Source organism: Alnus glutinosa, chromosome 7, assembly GCF_958979055.1.
Source record: "Alnus glutinosa chromosome 7, dhAlnGlut1.1, whole genome shotgun sequence".
In the NCBI taxonomy this organism is placed as follows: domain Eukaryota; kingdom Viridiplantae; phylum Streptophyta; class Magnoliopsida; order Fagales; family Betulaceae; genus Alnus; species Alnus glutinosa.
Window position 1 is genome coordinate 6,306,630 of NC_084892.1, and position 17,733 is coordinate 6,324,362.

At 34.4% G+C, this 17,733-nt stretch overlaps 1 protein-coding gene across 1 annotated transcript; it reads right to left on the reverse strand.

Moving 5' to 3' along the window:
* Positions 1-418: 418 nt before the first annotated feature.
* LOC133874140 (polygalacturonase-like) lies at positions 419-5,236 on the reverse strand. The gene is made up of 9 exons (XM_062311983.1): positions 4,870-5,236; positions 2,915-3,040; positions 2,648-2,815; positions 2,515-2,535; positions 1,570-1,777; positions 1,377-1,458; positions 1,147-1,255; positions 909-1,025; positions 419-819 (listed from the first exon to the last, which is right to left on the reverse strand). The coding sequence occupies exons 1-9, from the start codon at positions 5,179-5,181 to the stop codon at positions 601-603; spliced, it is 1,362 nt and encodes a 453-aa protein (XP_062167967.1). The 5' UTR covers positions 5,182-5,236; the 3' UTR covers positions 419-600.
* Between the last annotated feature and the right edge of the window lie 12,497 nt (positions 5,237-17,733).

Below are 17,733 nucleotides of genomic sequence, written 5' to 3' on the forward strand. Positions count from 1 at the left end.
GTTTAATAGGGGTCAAATACGTCTGGCATCTTCGGAAAATGATTTACGCTTTTAAAAAGCGTAAATCATTTTCCAAAATTTACTAAGCATTTTTGGTCAAACAGAAATCATTTTCCGGTTGACTATTATTTTCGCCCATACCAAACACTGAAAAATACCGAAATCATTTTACGCTGAAACAAACGGAACATAAGTAACAAAGACATGGTAGAATTTCACCTACGGAAACATAGAAGTGGTGCCACTTCTACATCTTTACGTGCCTCTCAGAGTTTTCTACATCAAGTTCTAACAAATTACTCTCTTTATTTCGGACTTGATATTTTCATTTTCCTAATTATGAAATCATTACCCTATAAGAAAATTATGAATGTAATCTTTATCAACAAGAACAATAAGAGCTTACAACAGCGTCATCACAATCCTTCAACAATCAACATTATATCTTTGGTGAACTAGTTTTGTTCTTCGTAAATATATACAACAAATCCTAACAAGTACAAATTCTGTGTGCTTTTATACGTATATATATATATGTATATATGTATATATGACAGCCAAAGTCAAGGTGCTCAGTATGCCACATTAATGCCGTTCCTCTCAAGTGCAGCGTGGGGAAACAACTCCCATGTTAGCCAAGTTCACATTGTTGCATAAAGCTTTGGCTGTTTCCCCTCCTTTCCCTTTCAGGTTAATGTTTTGCAACAAAATCCCCTGACATGGAAAGCTCTTGCTGCAATCGAGTTTTATGGCCATATCAGAAGCGCTTGTCCCTTGAATGTTCTGGTAAAGCACATTTTTCACTTGAACTGTCGTGCCCTGTGTTGTTAATTCAATCAAGCAGAGATAATTTCTCAGCAAAAGAGATCAAAGGGTTGATATATGGCTCGTGGGAGAAACTTCTTTACCTGTTCTTTGCATGGTTTGTCCTGGTCACAGTAGTTTTGGTCTATTATTATCGGATTGGCCACATTTTGCATCACAATGTTCTGAAATTTGATGTTGCTTGCACTTCCTGATCCTCCCTGAATGTTAGACAAAATGGACACAGTGAAAAGGTTTGCGATTTCAAAACGTGCAAGTGCAATTTGAAAACAAAATTTGGTTTAAAATCGAACTTTTAAAAGACTAGTACTAGGTAGTGACCTGCCATGTCTTGATCCTCACTCCATTTGTGGTTCCAGAAAACTTAGCTCCATTCACGGTTACTCCTGATACATAAGCTTCCGAATTTCCAGAGCCCAAGCTTCCAATACTGAGCACAACATTGAAAAAATGACCAAAATTAGCACTGTCATGTAACAAAACTTGATGTCTGTCATGAATATGTTGATTGAAATCGGTACTGGAGAAAGTAAGAGTTCACATATTGAAACCTGATTCCATGACCTGGTCCACAGGTTATGTCCGTGGCTTGCAGCTTTTGGGATCCACTTACAATTGAAATACAATCATCACCTTCAACACATCATAACAAATAAAATAATAAAATAGGGAACAGTTAGTAGTTTACTCCAGGATTTTAGTAAATTTTAATTTCTTTTAATAGATTTTAATTATTGGATATACCTGTTGCTATAACACAGCTTGAAATTTGGATGTTTTTAGTGTTTGTGACATGAATCCCATCAGTGTTGGGGCTATTCCCTGGAGAAGTTACGGTCAGATAGGAAGCTTGAACATTCATGCATTTTTCGAAAGAAATGTGAATTTGCTGTGCATCATTGATCTTCAGGTTCTTCACGATCAAATTCTTGCAGTTATAGAAGGTCAGAGCCTGCCAAGCCACACATAGTTGCCAGAAGAATGATTGAAGGAAACATTTCTTCTACTTGTCATATTATTTAGTAAAAACCAGTGGAAAATCTACTATTCTTTTAAGCTTTGATGCATCAACCATGAAAGAAAAAGTAATCCAGTAAGTCACTTGGCCCTAGCTAGCTTCTCATGAAGAATTTAGGTATAATGTTTGACTCATTGAGTGCAAATAATTTCTTGAGGCCATGCCTGCAGGCAAAAGTTTGAGCTTTACCCAATTCATGTAGAGGAGAGCACTTTGCACGATGTCCGAAAAATTTAATCTGGGCGATCAAAGCCCCAAATACCTTAGTTATTAAAAATAAATAAATAAATAAAGCTTCTATTTTGTGACAATAGTATCAACAAAACAAGTCGGATTAAACAATTGAATGCAAACAACTTTTTAGGGCCACACCCTTGGGCGAAAGCTCGAGCTTCATTTAACCGGTGTGGAGGGACGCTTTGCATGGTGTTTGGAAAATCTAGGCGGGACAAAGCCCCGAATACCTCGATTATTAAAAGAGAGAGAGAGAGAGAGAGAGAGAGAGAATAATAATAAGGTTCTGTTTTATGACAATAGTAGCAACAAAACAAGTTGGATTTTGTGGTAAAGTAATGCAGGAAATTAACATTAATGTAAGGGTATCATCAAATGAATCAAGAGGCTGGTGAAAAAGAACTTCCCCAATAAAAGGGTCAGACAAACATACGTACCGTTGGTGCATCCTTGCAAGGCTGCCAATCAATGAAGATATAATTAGAATAGTCAGCGGTTTGTATTAGGGCTAATAGGAGTACTTAGACTTTGACCATTGAGAAATTACTTGGTTCCTAATTAATGGCTTACCAGAGCTTTATTGATTTTGCATGAGTTTTGCCACCATATCTTTCCATTGCCATTGATGGTTCCACCACCTTCAACTAATAGATTTTGAACACTCTCAAAGATTAGCCAGTGTCTACCATCTTGGCTGTAGTCTGATCGATCATCAGATGCTTCTATGGTTCCAGAAATCTGAGGATTTTTTTTAAAAATTAATATTTATTTGATACATAGATAGAGCTCTTGAAGTGCCCCATTTTTTTTTTAATCCACTATAACTAATTTAATTACCTGCATCGTAATATCAGATTTGCAAGGACCTGAGAATCTAATTGGCTTAAGACGATAGTTTTTCTTAGCCACCACCAGAACAGCTCCATTAGATGAACAAGCTACCTCCCAAGCCTTCTTAAATGCCTGAAAGGATCCAGGTACATAATATATTTCAGGAAAAAAAAAATTAAAAAAAAAAAAAGAAAGAGAAAAATGAAAATGTTGCTCTGCATGCATGAAAATACTTCTCGAAATAACATTTTAAAGTGTAATAACTAATAAAGGAAATTTCACTTACACCCACACCGAAATATATGCTGATTTGCAATTATAATCACAAAGTTTAACAATTTTTTTATGTCGATCGGAATCATGTGCTTTAACTCATTTTAATTTCATCATTTTTTGTTAAAATATTCAAAATATCCTTTTTATTTATTTATTTTTTTTAAAGTGAAAAATTCAAAAAATGCCTTAATTAAACTCATCCAGGGCATTTCACTTTTGCGTTTTGTCTTTTGCAAAACGGAGTATTCTAGTTTTTAACCAAAAAATTAAAAAAATGATAAAATTAAAAAAATTGAAATATAGGATATCGACATTACAAATGTTTAAACTTCGAGACTATGATTACATGCTTTAAGTGAAGCTCTTTTGCAAAACAGGAACATTCTTAGTGGGCTTTTTAAAGTTCGTCAAATTTTAGCTAAAAAATCTCATTTTATTGATCTAGCTAGTCTTTTTTAAAAATCATCAAATATCAAATTCTCTAAATCTTTCTTTATTTTGGCTAAATACTCTTTTTTTATTAGTTGAAACACTGCTCTCTCTGTTCTTTCTCCCCCTCATTTTCCTCTCTCTCTCTCTCAGCCCCACCCAACCGCCGGAAACACCTAGCAGGTCATCAACTTCAAAGCCACTTGTCTGAATGAAGAATAAAATGAGTAAACTGGGATTCAATCACCAAATTACAAGACTCAGACAAAATTATTTCAATTGATTTGCTAGGAAAGCACTTGCTGAAGAACAAAATTGAGGAGCAGGTACTGTTGGAGAGATGAGAGAGAAAGAAGGGAAATGAATATAACAATTACTAAAATGAAGTAGAGAGGAAGATTGTTTCTCTAAATATAGAGTAGAAATTTGACGGGAGTTAAAATAGAGATTGAGTGGAGAGTTAGATAAATGAGTGCTTTTGTGAGGTTTGCCTAATTTTTGGCGAAAAACTTTAGGTGGAGAGCTTGTTAGGAATGCCATTTTGCGGGCGCTTTCATATGTAGTACTGCATGGATTATAATTATTATGGGAATGTTTAGGTGTCACCTAAATTTAGATTGTATTATATTATGTTTTAAAAACTTGTTTGGATAGATTTTGAATTTCAGAATTTATAAACGGGTTAGAATTCAACCCGTTTTCAATTCAATTCAAAAAAATTCAACCCAATTCAAAAATAATAAAAAAATTAAAAAGTGTTAGCCACCCCGTCTGATTCGGGGGTGGCTATCAGCAACTCTTGTCTGATTAGCCACCCCCAAAGCTGTCACTAAGGGTGGTTCGAAAACTATCTCAATTTTTTTTTAATCAGTTTTTTAGTTTAATAATAATAATAATAAAATCATTTATATATATATTTTTCTCAATTATATTGAATTCAGTTCTCTCTCAAACATTTTTTTCAAATTTTGTTTTAAATTCTCTAAACTATCTAAATATAATTTTAAAACTCAATTTTATACAAAATTTATAATTTAAAATATAGTAAAATATAATACAAAAAAATTCAACATCCAAACATCCCCTACAATTGTAGAATTGAATGCGTATTGTCAAAGCTGTATGTCAGCTCAAGTGCCACATTGTCTTAAAACAATAATAATAATAATAATAATTAATTGGTCGCAAATCAAGCAAAACACGTTGTCTTAATTAAGGCTGTAAATCTACCATTATTATTTAAGAGTACGTAGTACCTCTGTATCGTCATCAGTGCCATCACCTTTAGCTCCAAAGTCGTTGACATCAACTGTTTTACCCGAAGTTGAAATGGTGCCCACTTTATAAAACTTCTTCAAATTCAAGACATCAGTTCTTTGCTTGATCAAGTGCTTAAACGCATCGTCCTCAATGGTGCTGAAGTACGAAGGATACGCTTGAGAACCATACCCAGATTGATCTTCGTAATAATGACGAAGTCGGTCATCTTTCAAAGAGCTATAACATGAAATAAAACAGAGCATGAGAACGAAATATGAGAGCAGAAGATGTCTTTGCAGCAGGGCCATTATCTCGTCTTTAATTTATGCGAAGAAATTGAAGAAACTCCAAAGAATGTTATGATCAGACGGTTATTGCAAGGTATGGAAGTGAAAAGCATGTCATGATGGGCTTGTGTATTTATAGAGATTAGAGAGAGAGAGAGAGAGAGAGAGAGAGAGAGAGAGAGGCGGCCTTTTCAGGTTCTTGTCTACATGACTGTTGAGGTATGGTTTAAAACAAGAGATTGAGACGGAAGGATCTCTTGGGCAGATTCTGACTTTTGCTCCGGCCATATATACACACTTTGCATGTTATAACTTTCATGCATTGATCAGAGATACCTCCAATGCTGATGCTTATAAGCACGAAGAAAGACACAGATATAAGATGGTACGACGTATGATATAAGCATGTCCGGCTACATGTTAAAGCCTTTTAGTCACATTTTCTCTTAATAATTAATTTGATTAATGTATATACGACTTTATTTATACCACTAATGTAACTCATGTTTCATGATTCAATAATGCTGACTTCGTTTTATTTTTGGGGTTATTACATAACAAATTCTAGAAGTACTTGATACTAACTAGCTAGCATTAAATTTGAGAATTCTTATTTAGACCCAAGTACGTTAGTACGTTAATCTAGGTTAATATTTGACGCCGGAATAGAATAGTGATTATTCTGCAGGCTAATCAACAAGTAGTTTGCAAGGAAGAAAGCAAGAAATTCACCCCAAAAACAGAGACAAACTCTGAATTCGATAAAATTATCAATAAACAACAACTATCGAAAAATGCCCACAAGCCGGGCTAATATAGCTGAAAAATTACCAAAAATAGCAAAATCCCGAAAAGCCTAATAAATCTCCTAAGACTTGAAATAAATACAAATAAGCATATTATGAAAATACTTGGTGTTAAAGAATATCTCTAAATTAATGGGAAATACTTGGTGCCAAAGAATTACCATATTAGAGAAAATATAATAACTATAATATTACTTGACGACAACGTAAATATAAATATGAAAATTCTTTAAAAGATAAATCAAGAGATTTATCGATAGTCTCTTCTTTCCTTCTTGGTCTTTCTCTTGATGGATGTTGACAACTCGGTAGAAAATATCTTCTAAATCACAATTGCCAAAGGTCTCTTCTTTCCTTCTTGAGTAGTTGACCATTTCCTTTCTTGCCTAAGCTAAATGAATCTCATCGCCACATCATAGACCAATTAATTCTATAGTTGTATCTGATTTCCTCCTGCATCAATATTGATCGATGATTGTTCTACACATTGTTTTGTAGCGATCGATGATATGATCGTGACACGCAAGGCGGGGCTGCATGCTAAATTACTCGGAATATAATGCTATTTTCTTACTCAATAAGTCAATGTGGATTTTTGATACGTTTATGCGTTTATATATGTGGAATTATCTCAGAATATCATTGAATGTAATAAATAGAGAAATCCCCTTAGAGTCATTTTGACGTGTGATTAATACTCTTAATATATATCTTTTATATTACAACATTTTTATTTCACAACGTTGACGTACATGTGAGTGCTCTTAACCAATCCTTATTAATTATTATTATTATTATTTTTTAACAAAAATTGATTCAAATTAGTTGGGATTGACACATCATCAATAGAATAGTTATAAAATAAAAATATAATTTTTTTAGCAATATTCATCCACGTTTGTTGTCAGCTTCTCTGTTACGATCTTTAAGTCCCATATGTGTCAAGTTTAATTTTAACCATATGTATATAAGCTAGTTCTTGAGCACCATTCTTTTACAAGCGGGTTTTTAAAAGTGATCGGGTTCTCAAATTTTTTATCATTATCCAAATCCATGCATGAACGCAAGCATCGCGCAATATTTATGGATTCCAAATTCTCCACGAAAGGCTGAAAGAATGTATTAAATATCCCCACTTTTTTCAGGTGATAATTCTTGATTGTGAATAGCCAATGGATCACGTAAGTAAGATTGGTACTTATCCATTACTTTATTGATCGATGAACCTGTAGTAATGCTATAGTGCTGCTATATATACATCAATACATGCCATGCCTAGAGGTTGGCCTCTAGTACTGCATTTATCCTGATCATGACATCACAGATAGATAGCATGCATGGTCAAATGTGCATGTATGGTAATAATCAGGAGTATGGAAATGAAACTCACAAGTACTTGTGGTTACCAAACAATTTTTTACACGTGAATAGTTGCCGTAATATGTTTGTGAAGCATATAGAGGGGAGATGCGGCAAATTCTGGTTTTGGTTGGGGAGGGAATTAAATTAGGACCTTTGGTGACCTAAAAGTACTTTTAAGGGCATTTTTATGTATATATCATGATTTGAAAGACTGAATTTAATTATTTAATAAATATTTTAACACTTTATTTTATATGTCTTTCTCAATAAATAAGACCTAATATATAAATATTTAATTGATAATTAGATGGGAGGTGAATTATGAAAATACGGTTCAAACTCAAAACTTTTGTTCTAATACCATATTAAATTAGCACTTATATCAAAAGTTGAAATTACTAAGAAATGATAAATTTAACCATTTAATTAATATTTTAACACATGTAACAACATAAATAGAAAGAGTTCAATGCAACTCTCTCGAGCTCTTGATGAGGAGGTAGATCGAGGGCAAGATAATCTGCACCAGAGGATTTCTGGCTTGCACAAATGGCATTCCATGTAAGACAGCCACATGGCAATTATTGATTACTGATCATTATAAATTTATAAGACACCTTGTGTCTCTGTAGTAGAGAGTCGTACTAGGATGGTTTTCCATTTTTTATGGTTACACATCACGGTATGGGGCAAAGGTGGAAATGGATATACAACCACACCTTGTTGCAACAATTTTATATTAGGATCCACGATCATATGGAATCCTGTGCACCCAACCAAATAACAAAGACAATAAGGACAATAATACCAACGATCATCGAGTTTATGGGTCATGTCAAAAATTGTCTGTCATTATTTTGAGTGTTGAGTTTCGATCGTGAAGAAGCATGTATAGATTAATTATTATAACCCGACTCATTTAATTAAACAGGTCAGACTTATCAACTCTAACTATTTAATTTCGTGTTAAGTTCGAATCGAATTCGCTGGATGTGTCAAAAATTACCGATCAGGAATATATATCAATATTATTGTCAAATGTATTCGGGGACCATACTTTGAGTCTTGACAGTTTCTTTGGTTTCTATTTTTAGTTTCAATTATCAACGAACTTCTTCCACTTATGGCATTTTTAAATGTCTTTGCTATCTTTGATCAACTCCCCATTCCACTTTTGTTGTCAAATCAAATTTCAGTGCGTGTCCGATTTGATAAGTACCAACACAATTTCAGCCCTAAATGCCCTTTACATTATTGTAGATGGGGGCAGCCGAAAAATATAGGTTAGTCTTGTTGTTAGGGTGACATATATAGGATTTATAGTTGAGTTAGAATAAACTTTCCATTAATTAGGATTAAAGTTAATTTTAATATTTGGGTTATTCTATTATAAGTCTATTATGATTTGAATGTAGTAATTGGGTTGGGATTGGAGTTGCATAAGAATTACTGTAGCTTTGTTTATTTAAGAACTGTTGATCAATAACAAAATCATTATATATTGAGGAATTTTATTAAACAATTGTGGTCTTTCTTATCCGACAAGAATTCTCACTATTTGCTGCTTGTTGATATCGATCGGTCCTATCACTTGTTTACTCCTACGTACATGGTGTTTTTTGGCAAGAATTAAGGGTCCGTTTGGATTTGCGATTTCAAAATAGCGATTTTAAAATGTGCGATTTGAAAAAAGTGTTTTTTAAAAACCCAGTTAAGCGTTTGGCAAAATCGCAGTTTGACCTTTAAAATCGCAGGTTATTCTTTTAAAATACTGCGTTTTCAAAAAAGTACCACATTGCCTGCGATTTGAATAAGTACTTTTCTCCATTTTCAAATCGCAATTTTTTAAAAACGCAACTTCTAAACGGTTTATTTTTTGCGATTTGGTTTAAAATCGCACTTTTCCTCTACGAAATCGCAATCCCAAACGCACCCTAAGATGAGGAGGACTAGAGTTATCGTTGTGACCCCTAAATTACTTCTTAAGTACCTATAGCTTTTATGGAAGCCTTTGAGATAGCTTGAGAGACACAAAACAATCTCTCAAGTAAACCAATAAAAAAAAAAAAAAAAAACTGTCGAATTGAATTTTATAAAAGGTCTACACTAACTTATAATTATAGCTTGTTTAAACAAAAACAAATTAATTAAAATCTTAGGAGAATATTCAAGTTTACTGCAAATAATTGCTTCTTAGTTGCTTATAGTTTCAATGGAAGGATGTAACCTAGTTCAAGAGACATTACTTCTTTTCTTTTCTTTCCCTTTTAAAGAAAAAAAAATACAAAAAGTCTCTAATGTTATATATTTATGAGTAATGTTTCTTACACAATTTTTGTACAACTTTTACACAACTCTAACAACTTTCTTTTAAAATCAGCCATTGAATATTTAGGACCCACATGTTGAAAAACAAATCCAATGGTTAATCATAACAAAAAGTAGTTAGAGTTGTGCAAAAGTTGTGAGAGAGTTGTGTAAGAAACATTACTCTATATTTATATTGTACCAATAAATTATACCTCTTCACTTGTTTAAGAGATACCAGTTGAAATTTTCAAATAATACACAAGTTCACTACCAAAATTTAATTACTTTTCAATTACTTAAAAGTTTTAATGGAAGCCTGGGACCTAAATCAAGAGATATTGTTTTTTTTTTTTTTTTTTTTTTTTTTTTTTTTTTTTGTAAAAAAAGGTCTTTAAAGTAAAAAACTGTTAAATTTTGATTTGTCAAAAATTAGTATTCCTAGATCAATGAAATTATACATCTTCACATGTTTAAATAAATACTCTAGTATTATATGCTTTTCACTATTTTCAGACGAATAGTTTCTTTCAAATTACAATTTAAATAAAGGCTTTGATCTGATATATTGCATGTAATGTTCTTCACTTCTTTCACCCAAACATATCACTTGAACCAATAGTTGAGGTTAACTGGAATATTATATATTTCAAATGCCATAATACTTAAACAACTAGTTAATATAGCTCTTTTAATTTTGAATAAGAAAATTTGTTGGAATAAAGAAGTTTTTCTTGGAGAAAATGTCGATAGCCAATCTAAAATACATTTTTTTTTCTTCCAAATAGTGTCAAGCCATTCAATTGTGATAATGCTATATATATGGTCTAATCCTTATATATTGTTTCTCTATTTAACTTTCAAACAAGAAAATTTTTGTACTAGCTAGTACTATGAAACCGATGGCCGACAAAGAAATTTCTGGAAAAAACTATATATGATTTTGGTGATGTAGTTGATTATTCTTGCAATATTTCAAGCTCAGGCCATTAATGTCCTTACCCCTCCCTCTCTTTGTCCCACTTTTCTCCCCATTCGTCTTCTTCAATCCTCTCAAAATAGCAATGCTCGTAGACAGCATTGCGTTGAAAGCACAATTGAAAATGTAAAGATATACCAAGAGCCATGCAAATGTTTCGCTGTGTTCATTCTATTTTTATCGTTTTGCATTGATCGGATTGAAACACGTAACGGTCAATTTTCAAGAGAGCAATATTACACTGCCAAAGCTCTATTTCGCTCGTGGAAATGCTTAGTGCTTTGCTTCAAGGGTAAGACAGTTGCCCACCCCCATGATGCAACTAGCTTGTTTGGTACGTACGTTGTCTTCAAAAGTTCATTTGAGTTGTCATCTCCATGTGTAAACTCGGCCTTCAAGGATACGAATGTGCACTCCCATGAGCAAGATATCTTATGTAATACATATTTCTTCAATTTTCTCTCTTCCAAAGTTATATATATGGATGTTTCTTCAATGATCATCGGGTTAATAGGTCATGTAAAAAATTGTTCGTCATTATTTTAAATGTCGGTTTTGATCATGAAGAAGCATGTAGGAGGTAATTATAACCCAGCTCATTTAATTAAACGGGTCAGATTTATCAACTCTAACTATTTAATTTCGTGTTGAGTTCATATCGATCGAGTTCGAATGACGTAATTTACCGATCAAGAATATCAATATTATTGTCAAATGTATTCGGGGACCATACTTTGAGTCTTGACAGTTTCTTTGATTTCTATTTCTAGTTTCAATTATCAACGAACTTCTTCCAAATATGGCATTTTTAAATGTCTTTGCTATCTTTGATCAACTCCCCATTCCACTTTTGTTGTCAAATCAAATTTCAGTGCGTGTCTAATTTGATAAGTACCAACACAATTTAAGCCCCAAATGCCCTTTACATTATGGTAGATGGGCAACAGAAAAATATAGGTTAGTCTTGTTGTTAGGGTGACATATATAGGATTTATAGTTGAGTTAAAATAAAGTTTCCATTAATTAGGATTAAAGTTAATTTTAATATTTGGGTTATCCTATTATAAGTCTATTATGATTTGAATGTAGTAATTGGGTTGGGATTAGAGTTGCATTAGAATTACTGTAGCTTGTTTATTTAAGAACTATCTATCAATAACAAAATCATTATTGAGGAATTTTATCAAACAATTGTGGTCTTTCTTATCCGACAAGAATTCTCACTATTTGCTTCTTGTTGATATCGATCGGACCTATCACTTGTTTACTCCTACATGGTGTTCTTTGGCAAGAATTGAGATGAGGAGGACTAGAGTTAAACTTGTGACCCCCCGAATGTCATATGGCTTTAAATCACCATTGGATCAAAATTTAATAATATCATTTCAAATTTAATGATAATTTTAATAGTCATATAACATTTTAAAAGACACAAATAAGACTTTAATCCTTCTTATAGAATTAATAAAATAGGCTAAGGCTGTTGGTGGTAGATAATTCAACCGCCGTGGTTGACAGATGCCTAACTATATTGGGCGACAACACCCCTCAATCACCATTTTTTATTTTTTTATTTAAAGAATATAATTATATTTTTCTGACATTTTTATTATCTTGTTTGATGAAAACATTAGTGGAGGTCTTAATTTGCTATTAAAAAAAAAAAAAAAAACTCAGAAAAAATGGAGGTCTTGAAATTAATATATTAAAAATAAAATTAATATTCATTTGGTATTAACCAAAAATAAACAAAAGAAAATAAACAAAACATTTATTTCTTAATATATTTCAATTTTCAACTCAAACACTTATTAAAATGGAACCTGACATTTTGTCGTGATCATCCCGCTTCAACTACTACATTGCTACCCTTGTTGTGTTAAAATTTGGGTTGTTACTCATAATAGATTTCAATGTAAAATGATTTTTTGTTATAATAAGGCTAGGGGCTCGGGCTGGGGCTAAGCTGTTTTTTTTGGCAAGGGCAAAGCTTAATTATTTTTGTCCAAATATATAGATTTACCTATATATTTATATACTACAGTAAATAAAATTTTCCAAAAAGAGGGAAAAGCTACTGCCAATATCGACCATCCCCTCCGCCGTCTCTAAAGTGGAGGTTGGAGATTGCTATATAATTTCCTTCTCTTTTTTTTTTTTTTGATGAATAAAACCCTTTATAAAACCAAACAAAGCTTTACAACACTCCAGTCAAAACTGGAATCAAAATCCCAGCAGGGATAACAACCAAACCCCAACAACTCCCAAAAAAACAAGAGCCAAAAACACAAACAAGAACTTAATGCAGAGCAGCAAACCAATACAAACAATATAATTTCCTTAATCAAAACTTTGAATGAAAACTTATTTTTCTCTTAAAAATAGGGGTTGGATTGGATTCCTAGCTAACCCTTGGAAACTAGAAGTAAAAAAGAATAAATAAGACAGGACAGTTTTCCTTCATACTTGATTAGATTTTTCTAATCAAATTTATAATATTAACATCTGTCAAAACATACATGTAAAATGTACATATTTTATTTTAAATACATGTGAAAATCAAGTTAAAAGTTTCGTGAAATTTCTCATAAAATCAAAAATGAAGTTTTCATTTTGTACATGCCAGATCATGAATTAGTAACCGCATCCAATGTTCTCTAAAAAAAATCCAAATTGTTTCGAACATTCTGTTTTTGGAATGAAATATTTATGGAATCCCATGAATATAATCTAACCTTATTCTATAGTATTTACATGAGATTCAATCTTTCTTATTATTGGATCCGGCTACTATGCGGTAGAAAATAGTACAGCTGGGATTCCCATGGAAAAATACTTTGACTTCTCTGTTAGTTAGCCTTTTTTTATTTTTAGAATGTTCACGCTTCCTCTTTTTCTTCTCTCTCATTTTATTTTCTTTCCCTTCTTCTCTTCTCTTCCTCTTCTTTTCTCTTCTCTTCGGTTCCAGAAACATATGAGTTTCTTTTCTTCTCTTTTTAGTTTTTTTTTCCCTTGAAATGTTCCATCCAGCCTAGAAAATCCACCAAAAGAACAACCCAAATCAAACCCATCAATTAGAATCTTAGCAACCTCAATGAAACTCAAATTGAAACTCTAATACCCATTCGGTGTGGAGTTCGAACAAATAACAAAACCAGTCTAATCAGTCAAGAACCGAAATAACCAAATTTCATCTACAATCAACCCAAGAAATTGAAGACTCAAGAGCTAGAGAGGAAGAGGATCTACCTTGAAGAAATCCATTTTGCTTCAACCGGTCACTCTCTCTCTTTCTCGGTCCAGCTCTCACGAGCTCTCTTTATTTTCTCTCACTTTCTGTATCTCTCTTGCTCTTCCGCTCTCTCTCTCTCTGTTTTTGTATCACTCTCGCTCTTTCTATATCTAGAACCGAAAGGAAGAAGAGAAGAGAAAAGAAGAGTGTAAAGAATTTTCTTTCTTCAACTGTAATACTTGCTAGATTATGGATAATAATGGATGGATGATTATACGGATTGAATGTATGAAATGATTTAAGGAAAGGAAATGAATGGATACTGCTGTGGCTATATTGATTGAATCCAAAGGAACATAAACTGGGCAATTCGAGAAGCCCAAGGTCTCCAAAGTAATCAAGAACAGTAACAGGCTACAAACTTCAATGAATGAAAACTAACTTTACAAAAGGCTATATAAGCCCAAAACAAAGCAAAACTAATTCAGCCCAAGGCTCGAGATTCTCGGCACAAATCCAGCCCACACACGTTCCTGTATAACAGCAACGTGCATGTTAACCCTCATTGTGCAAAACGCACCGTCTCACTTCTCCAGCAAGTGGTCACCAGCTGTAAGCCAATACAAGCTCCCCTCCATGAGCTTCTGCCACGTCGCACTCCAGCCTCTAGTATCACCTTCTCCTTTTGCCAACCCTAACACCTTCCATACCTCAGCGCCTCCTCCTGCAACATAGCCGTTAGGCTATGGTTGTAAGGCACATGACAAATGTCCCCCCTTTAAAACAACTTGCCCACAATGTGTGGGTAGGTGTCCTGCAATTTGTAGAGAACCTCCCAAGTACTGTCTTCCATCGGCGCTCCATGCCACTGAACGAGAACCTCCGTAGCTTCCCGCTAACTGATCTTCCTCATCCGGCTGTCCAAAATAGCCTCAGGTTCTGGTTTCAGCTCCCAATGTCGATCGACTGGTGGTAAAGTGGGAATAGGTAAGATTTGCTGACCCAACTTCTTCTTTAAACAAGAAACATGAAATACAGGGTGTATTCTTGATGTGGGTGGTAGATTTAGTTTATAAGCTACTGAACCAAGCTTCTGATTGATTTGATAGGGCCCATAAAATTTGGGAGCCAACTTCAAATTCCAGTGCATGGCTACAGATTTTTGACAGTAAGGTTGAAGGCGTAGGTATACCCATTCACCCACTTCAAAACTACATTTTGTTCTGAGTTTGTCAGCATATGTCTTCATTCTGCTTTGGGCCTTTGTTAAGTTCTCTTTAAGTAGATGAATAATCTGTTCCCTGCTTTTTGACTGATAATCTACTACTGCATTAGCTGTTGTTCCTGATACATATGATAGCAGTCTAGGTGGGGGATAGCCATAGAGTGCTTCAAACGGAGTTAGTTCAATAAAAGAATGGTGGTTAGTGTTATACCACCATTTGTCCATAGGTAACCACTGAGTCCAAGCCGTAGGCTTCATTCCAACATAACATCTGAGATACCCTTCTAAACACTTATTCAGAGCCTCTGTTTGACCATCAGACTAATGATGATAGGCTGAACTGAAAGCCAAATTAGTTCCCTGTAACCGAAACAATTCTTTCCAAAAAGAACTAGTAAAAATAGCATCGCGGTCAGAGACTATAGTTTGAGGTAGACCATGTAGTTTAAAGATCTAGTAAAGAATAAATTGGCCACTGCCACAGCTGTGTAAGGATGGGACAGAGATAAGAAATGACCATACTTAGTGAGTCGATCCACAACCACTAGTATCACACTGTGACCATGAGAGAGAGGCAATCCATCTATGAAATCCATAGAAATATCATACCAACACTGACTAGGAATGGGTAAAGGTTGTAATAACCCTGCAGGATGAACATTCTCAACTTTAGAAGCTTGACAGACTGAACATTCTTTGATCAATTTCCTGATGTCCTTTCTCATGCCCGACCAAAGAAATCAGTCTTAGCCCTTTGCATTGTTTTATGATACCCCGAATGGCCAGCCTGAGGATTTGAGTGAATATAATGCAGTATTTTCTCCTTAAAATGAGAAGTCTTGACTATATAAATCCCGCCCTTCTTCAAGATCAACTCTTGCTGTAGAGTAAAACCCTTAGGAGCATGAGAGCCTTCTTTCAACTGTTGTAATAAAGACTGGGTCTCCGGGTCTGTAGAGTAACTGAACTTCAACTCTTGTAACCAAGTGGGTGTTGGAAATCAAATTAAAGAGCAAGTAGGTTCCTGCAAACCCTGATCTTCAAATACCCTGGATAAGGCATCAGCTACCTTGTTCTCCTTGCCTTTCTTATACTCGATAACAAAGTCATAGCCTAACAGCTTAGACATCCACCTTTGTTGAGTTACTGTACCTACTTTCTGCTCTAAAAGAAACTTTAAAGACTGCTGGTCAGTTTTAATAATGAAAGACTGCCCTAGAAGATAGGGCCTCCACTTCTGACCTGCAGAAATTAAGGATAATAACTCTTTCTCATATGTAGAAAGAAAATAGCTTTACCTTTTAAAGCCTGACTCATAAAAGCAATCGGTTGTCCTTCTTGCATTAAAATAGCCCCTATTCCCAACCCACTAGCATCACATTCAATCGTAAAGGGCTTAGTAATCTGGCAGCCTTAGAACCGGTGGGTGTGTGACTGCATGCTTAAGTGCTTGGAAGGCCTTAGAAGCATCTTCACTCCACTTAAAAGAATTCTTTCTGAGTAAAGTAGTTAGAGGAGTAGCAATAATCCTATATCCTCGAATAAATTTTCTGTAATATCTGGTAAGTCCCAAAAAACCCCTTAGAGACTTAATCGTTGAAGGGATGGGCCAATTAGACATAGCTGTAATTTTAGAAGTGTCAATGCTCACCCCCTGTTCTGAAATAAAATGGCCCAAATAATCAATCACCCCTACCCCAAATCTGCACTTGGATTTCTTAGCATACAACTGATTAGTTTGCAATACCCGAAGTACCTATCTCAAATGATCTCCATGTTCCTCAATTGACTTGTTATACACCAAAATGTCATCAAAAAACACTAAAACAAATTTTCTGAGGAAGGGTTTGAATACTTCATTCATTAAACCTTGAAACGTAGATGGTGCATTGGTTAGCCCAAAAGGCATAACCAGAAATTCATAGTGACCCTCATGGGTCCTAAATGCTGTTTTGGGAATATCTTCCTCCTTGACTCTAATTTGATGGTATCCCGATCTGAGATCCAACTTAGAAAATATTCTAGCACCAAAAAGTTCATCCAGCAGCTCATCAATCACTGGAATTGGAAACTTATCCTTGATAGTTTCCTGGTTCAAATCCCTATAATCCATACACATTCTCCAACTCCCATCTGCCTTCATAACCAGTAAAACGGGTGAAGAAAATGGGCTTTGACTGGCTCGAATGACCCCTGATTTCAACAAATCCCGGACAATTTTTTCAATTTCCATTTTCTGGTAATACGGGTATCTATAGGGCCGAACACACACTGGCTTTGTATTTTCCTTCAACAAAATTCCGTAGTCATAGGACCTCATAGGAGGTAGCCCTGTAGGTTCCTCAAAAATCCCTTGAAACTCCGTCAATAAGTTCGCAAATAACGGATTTATAGTTTCTGTAGTGACAGGGTCCTCACCCCCCAACAGTTGTAACATCACCCCTTTATTAGAGGACCTTAGAAACTTAGAACCTTCCGCCACTGAAATCTCAGTGGGGGTTAATCCTTGCAACAAAATCTGCTCACCCTTCCAACTAAAGAGCATAGTTAATTTCAAAAAGTCCCAAATAATAGGACCTAAGGTTCTAAGCCATTGAATACCGAGCACCAAATCACAACCACCCAAAGTGAAAACATAAAATTCTGTGCAAAAATTATTCCC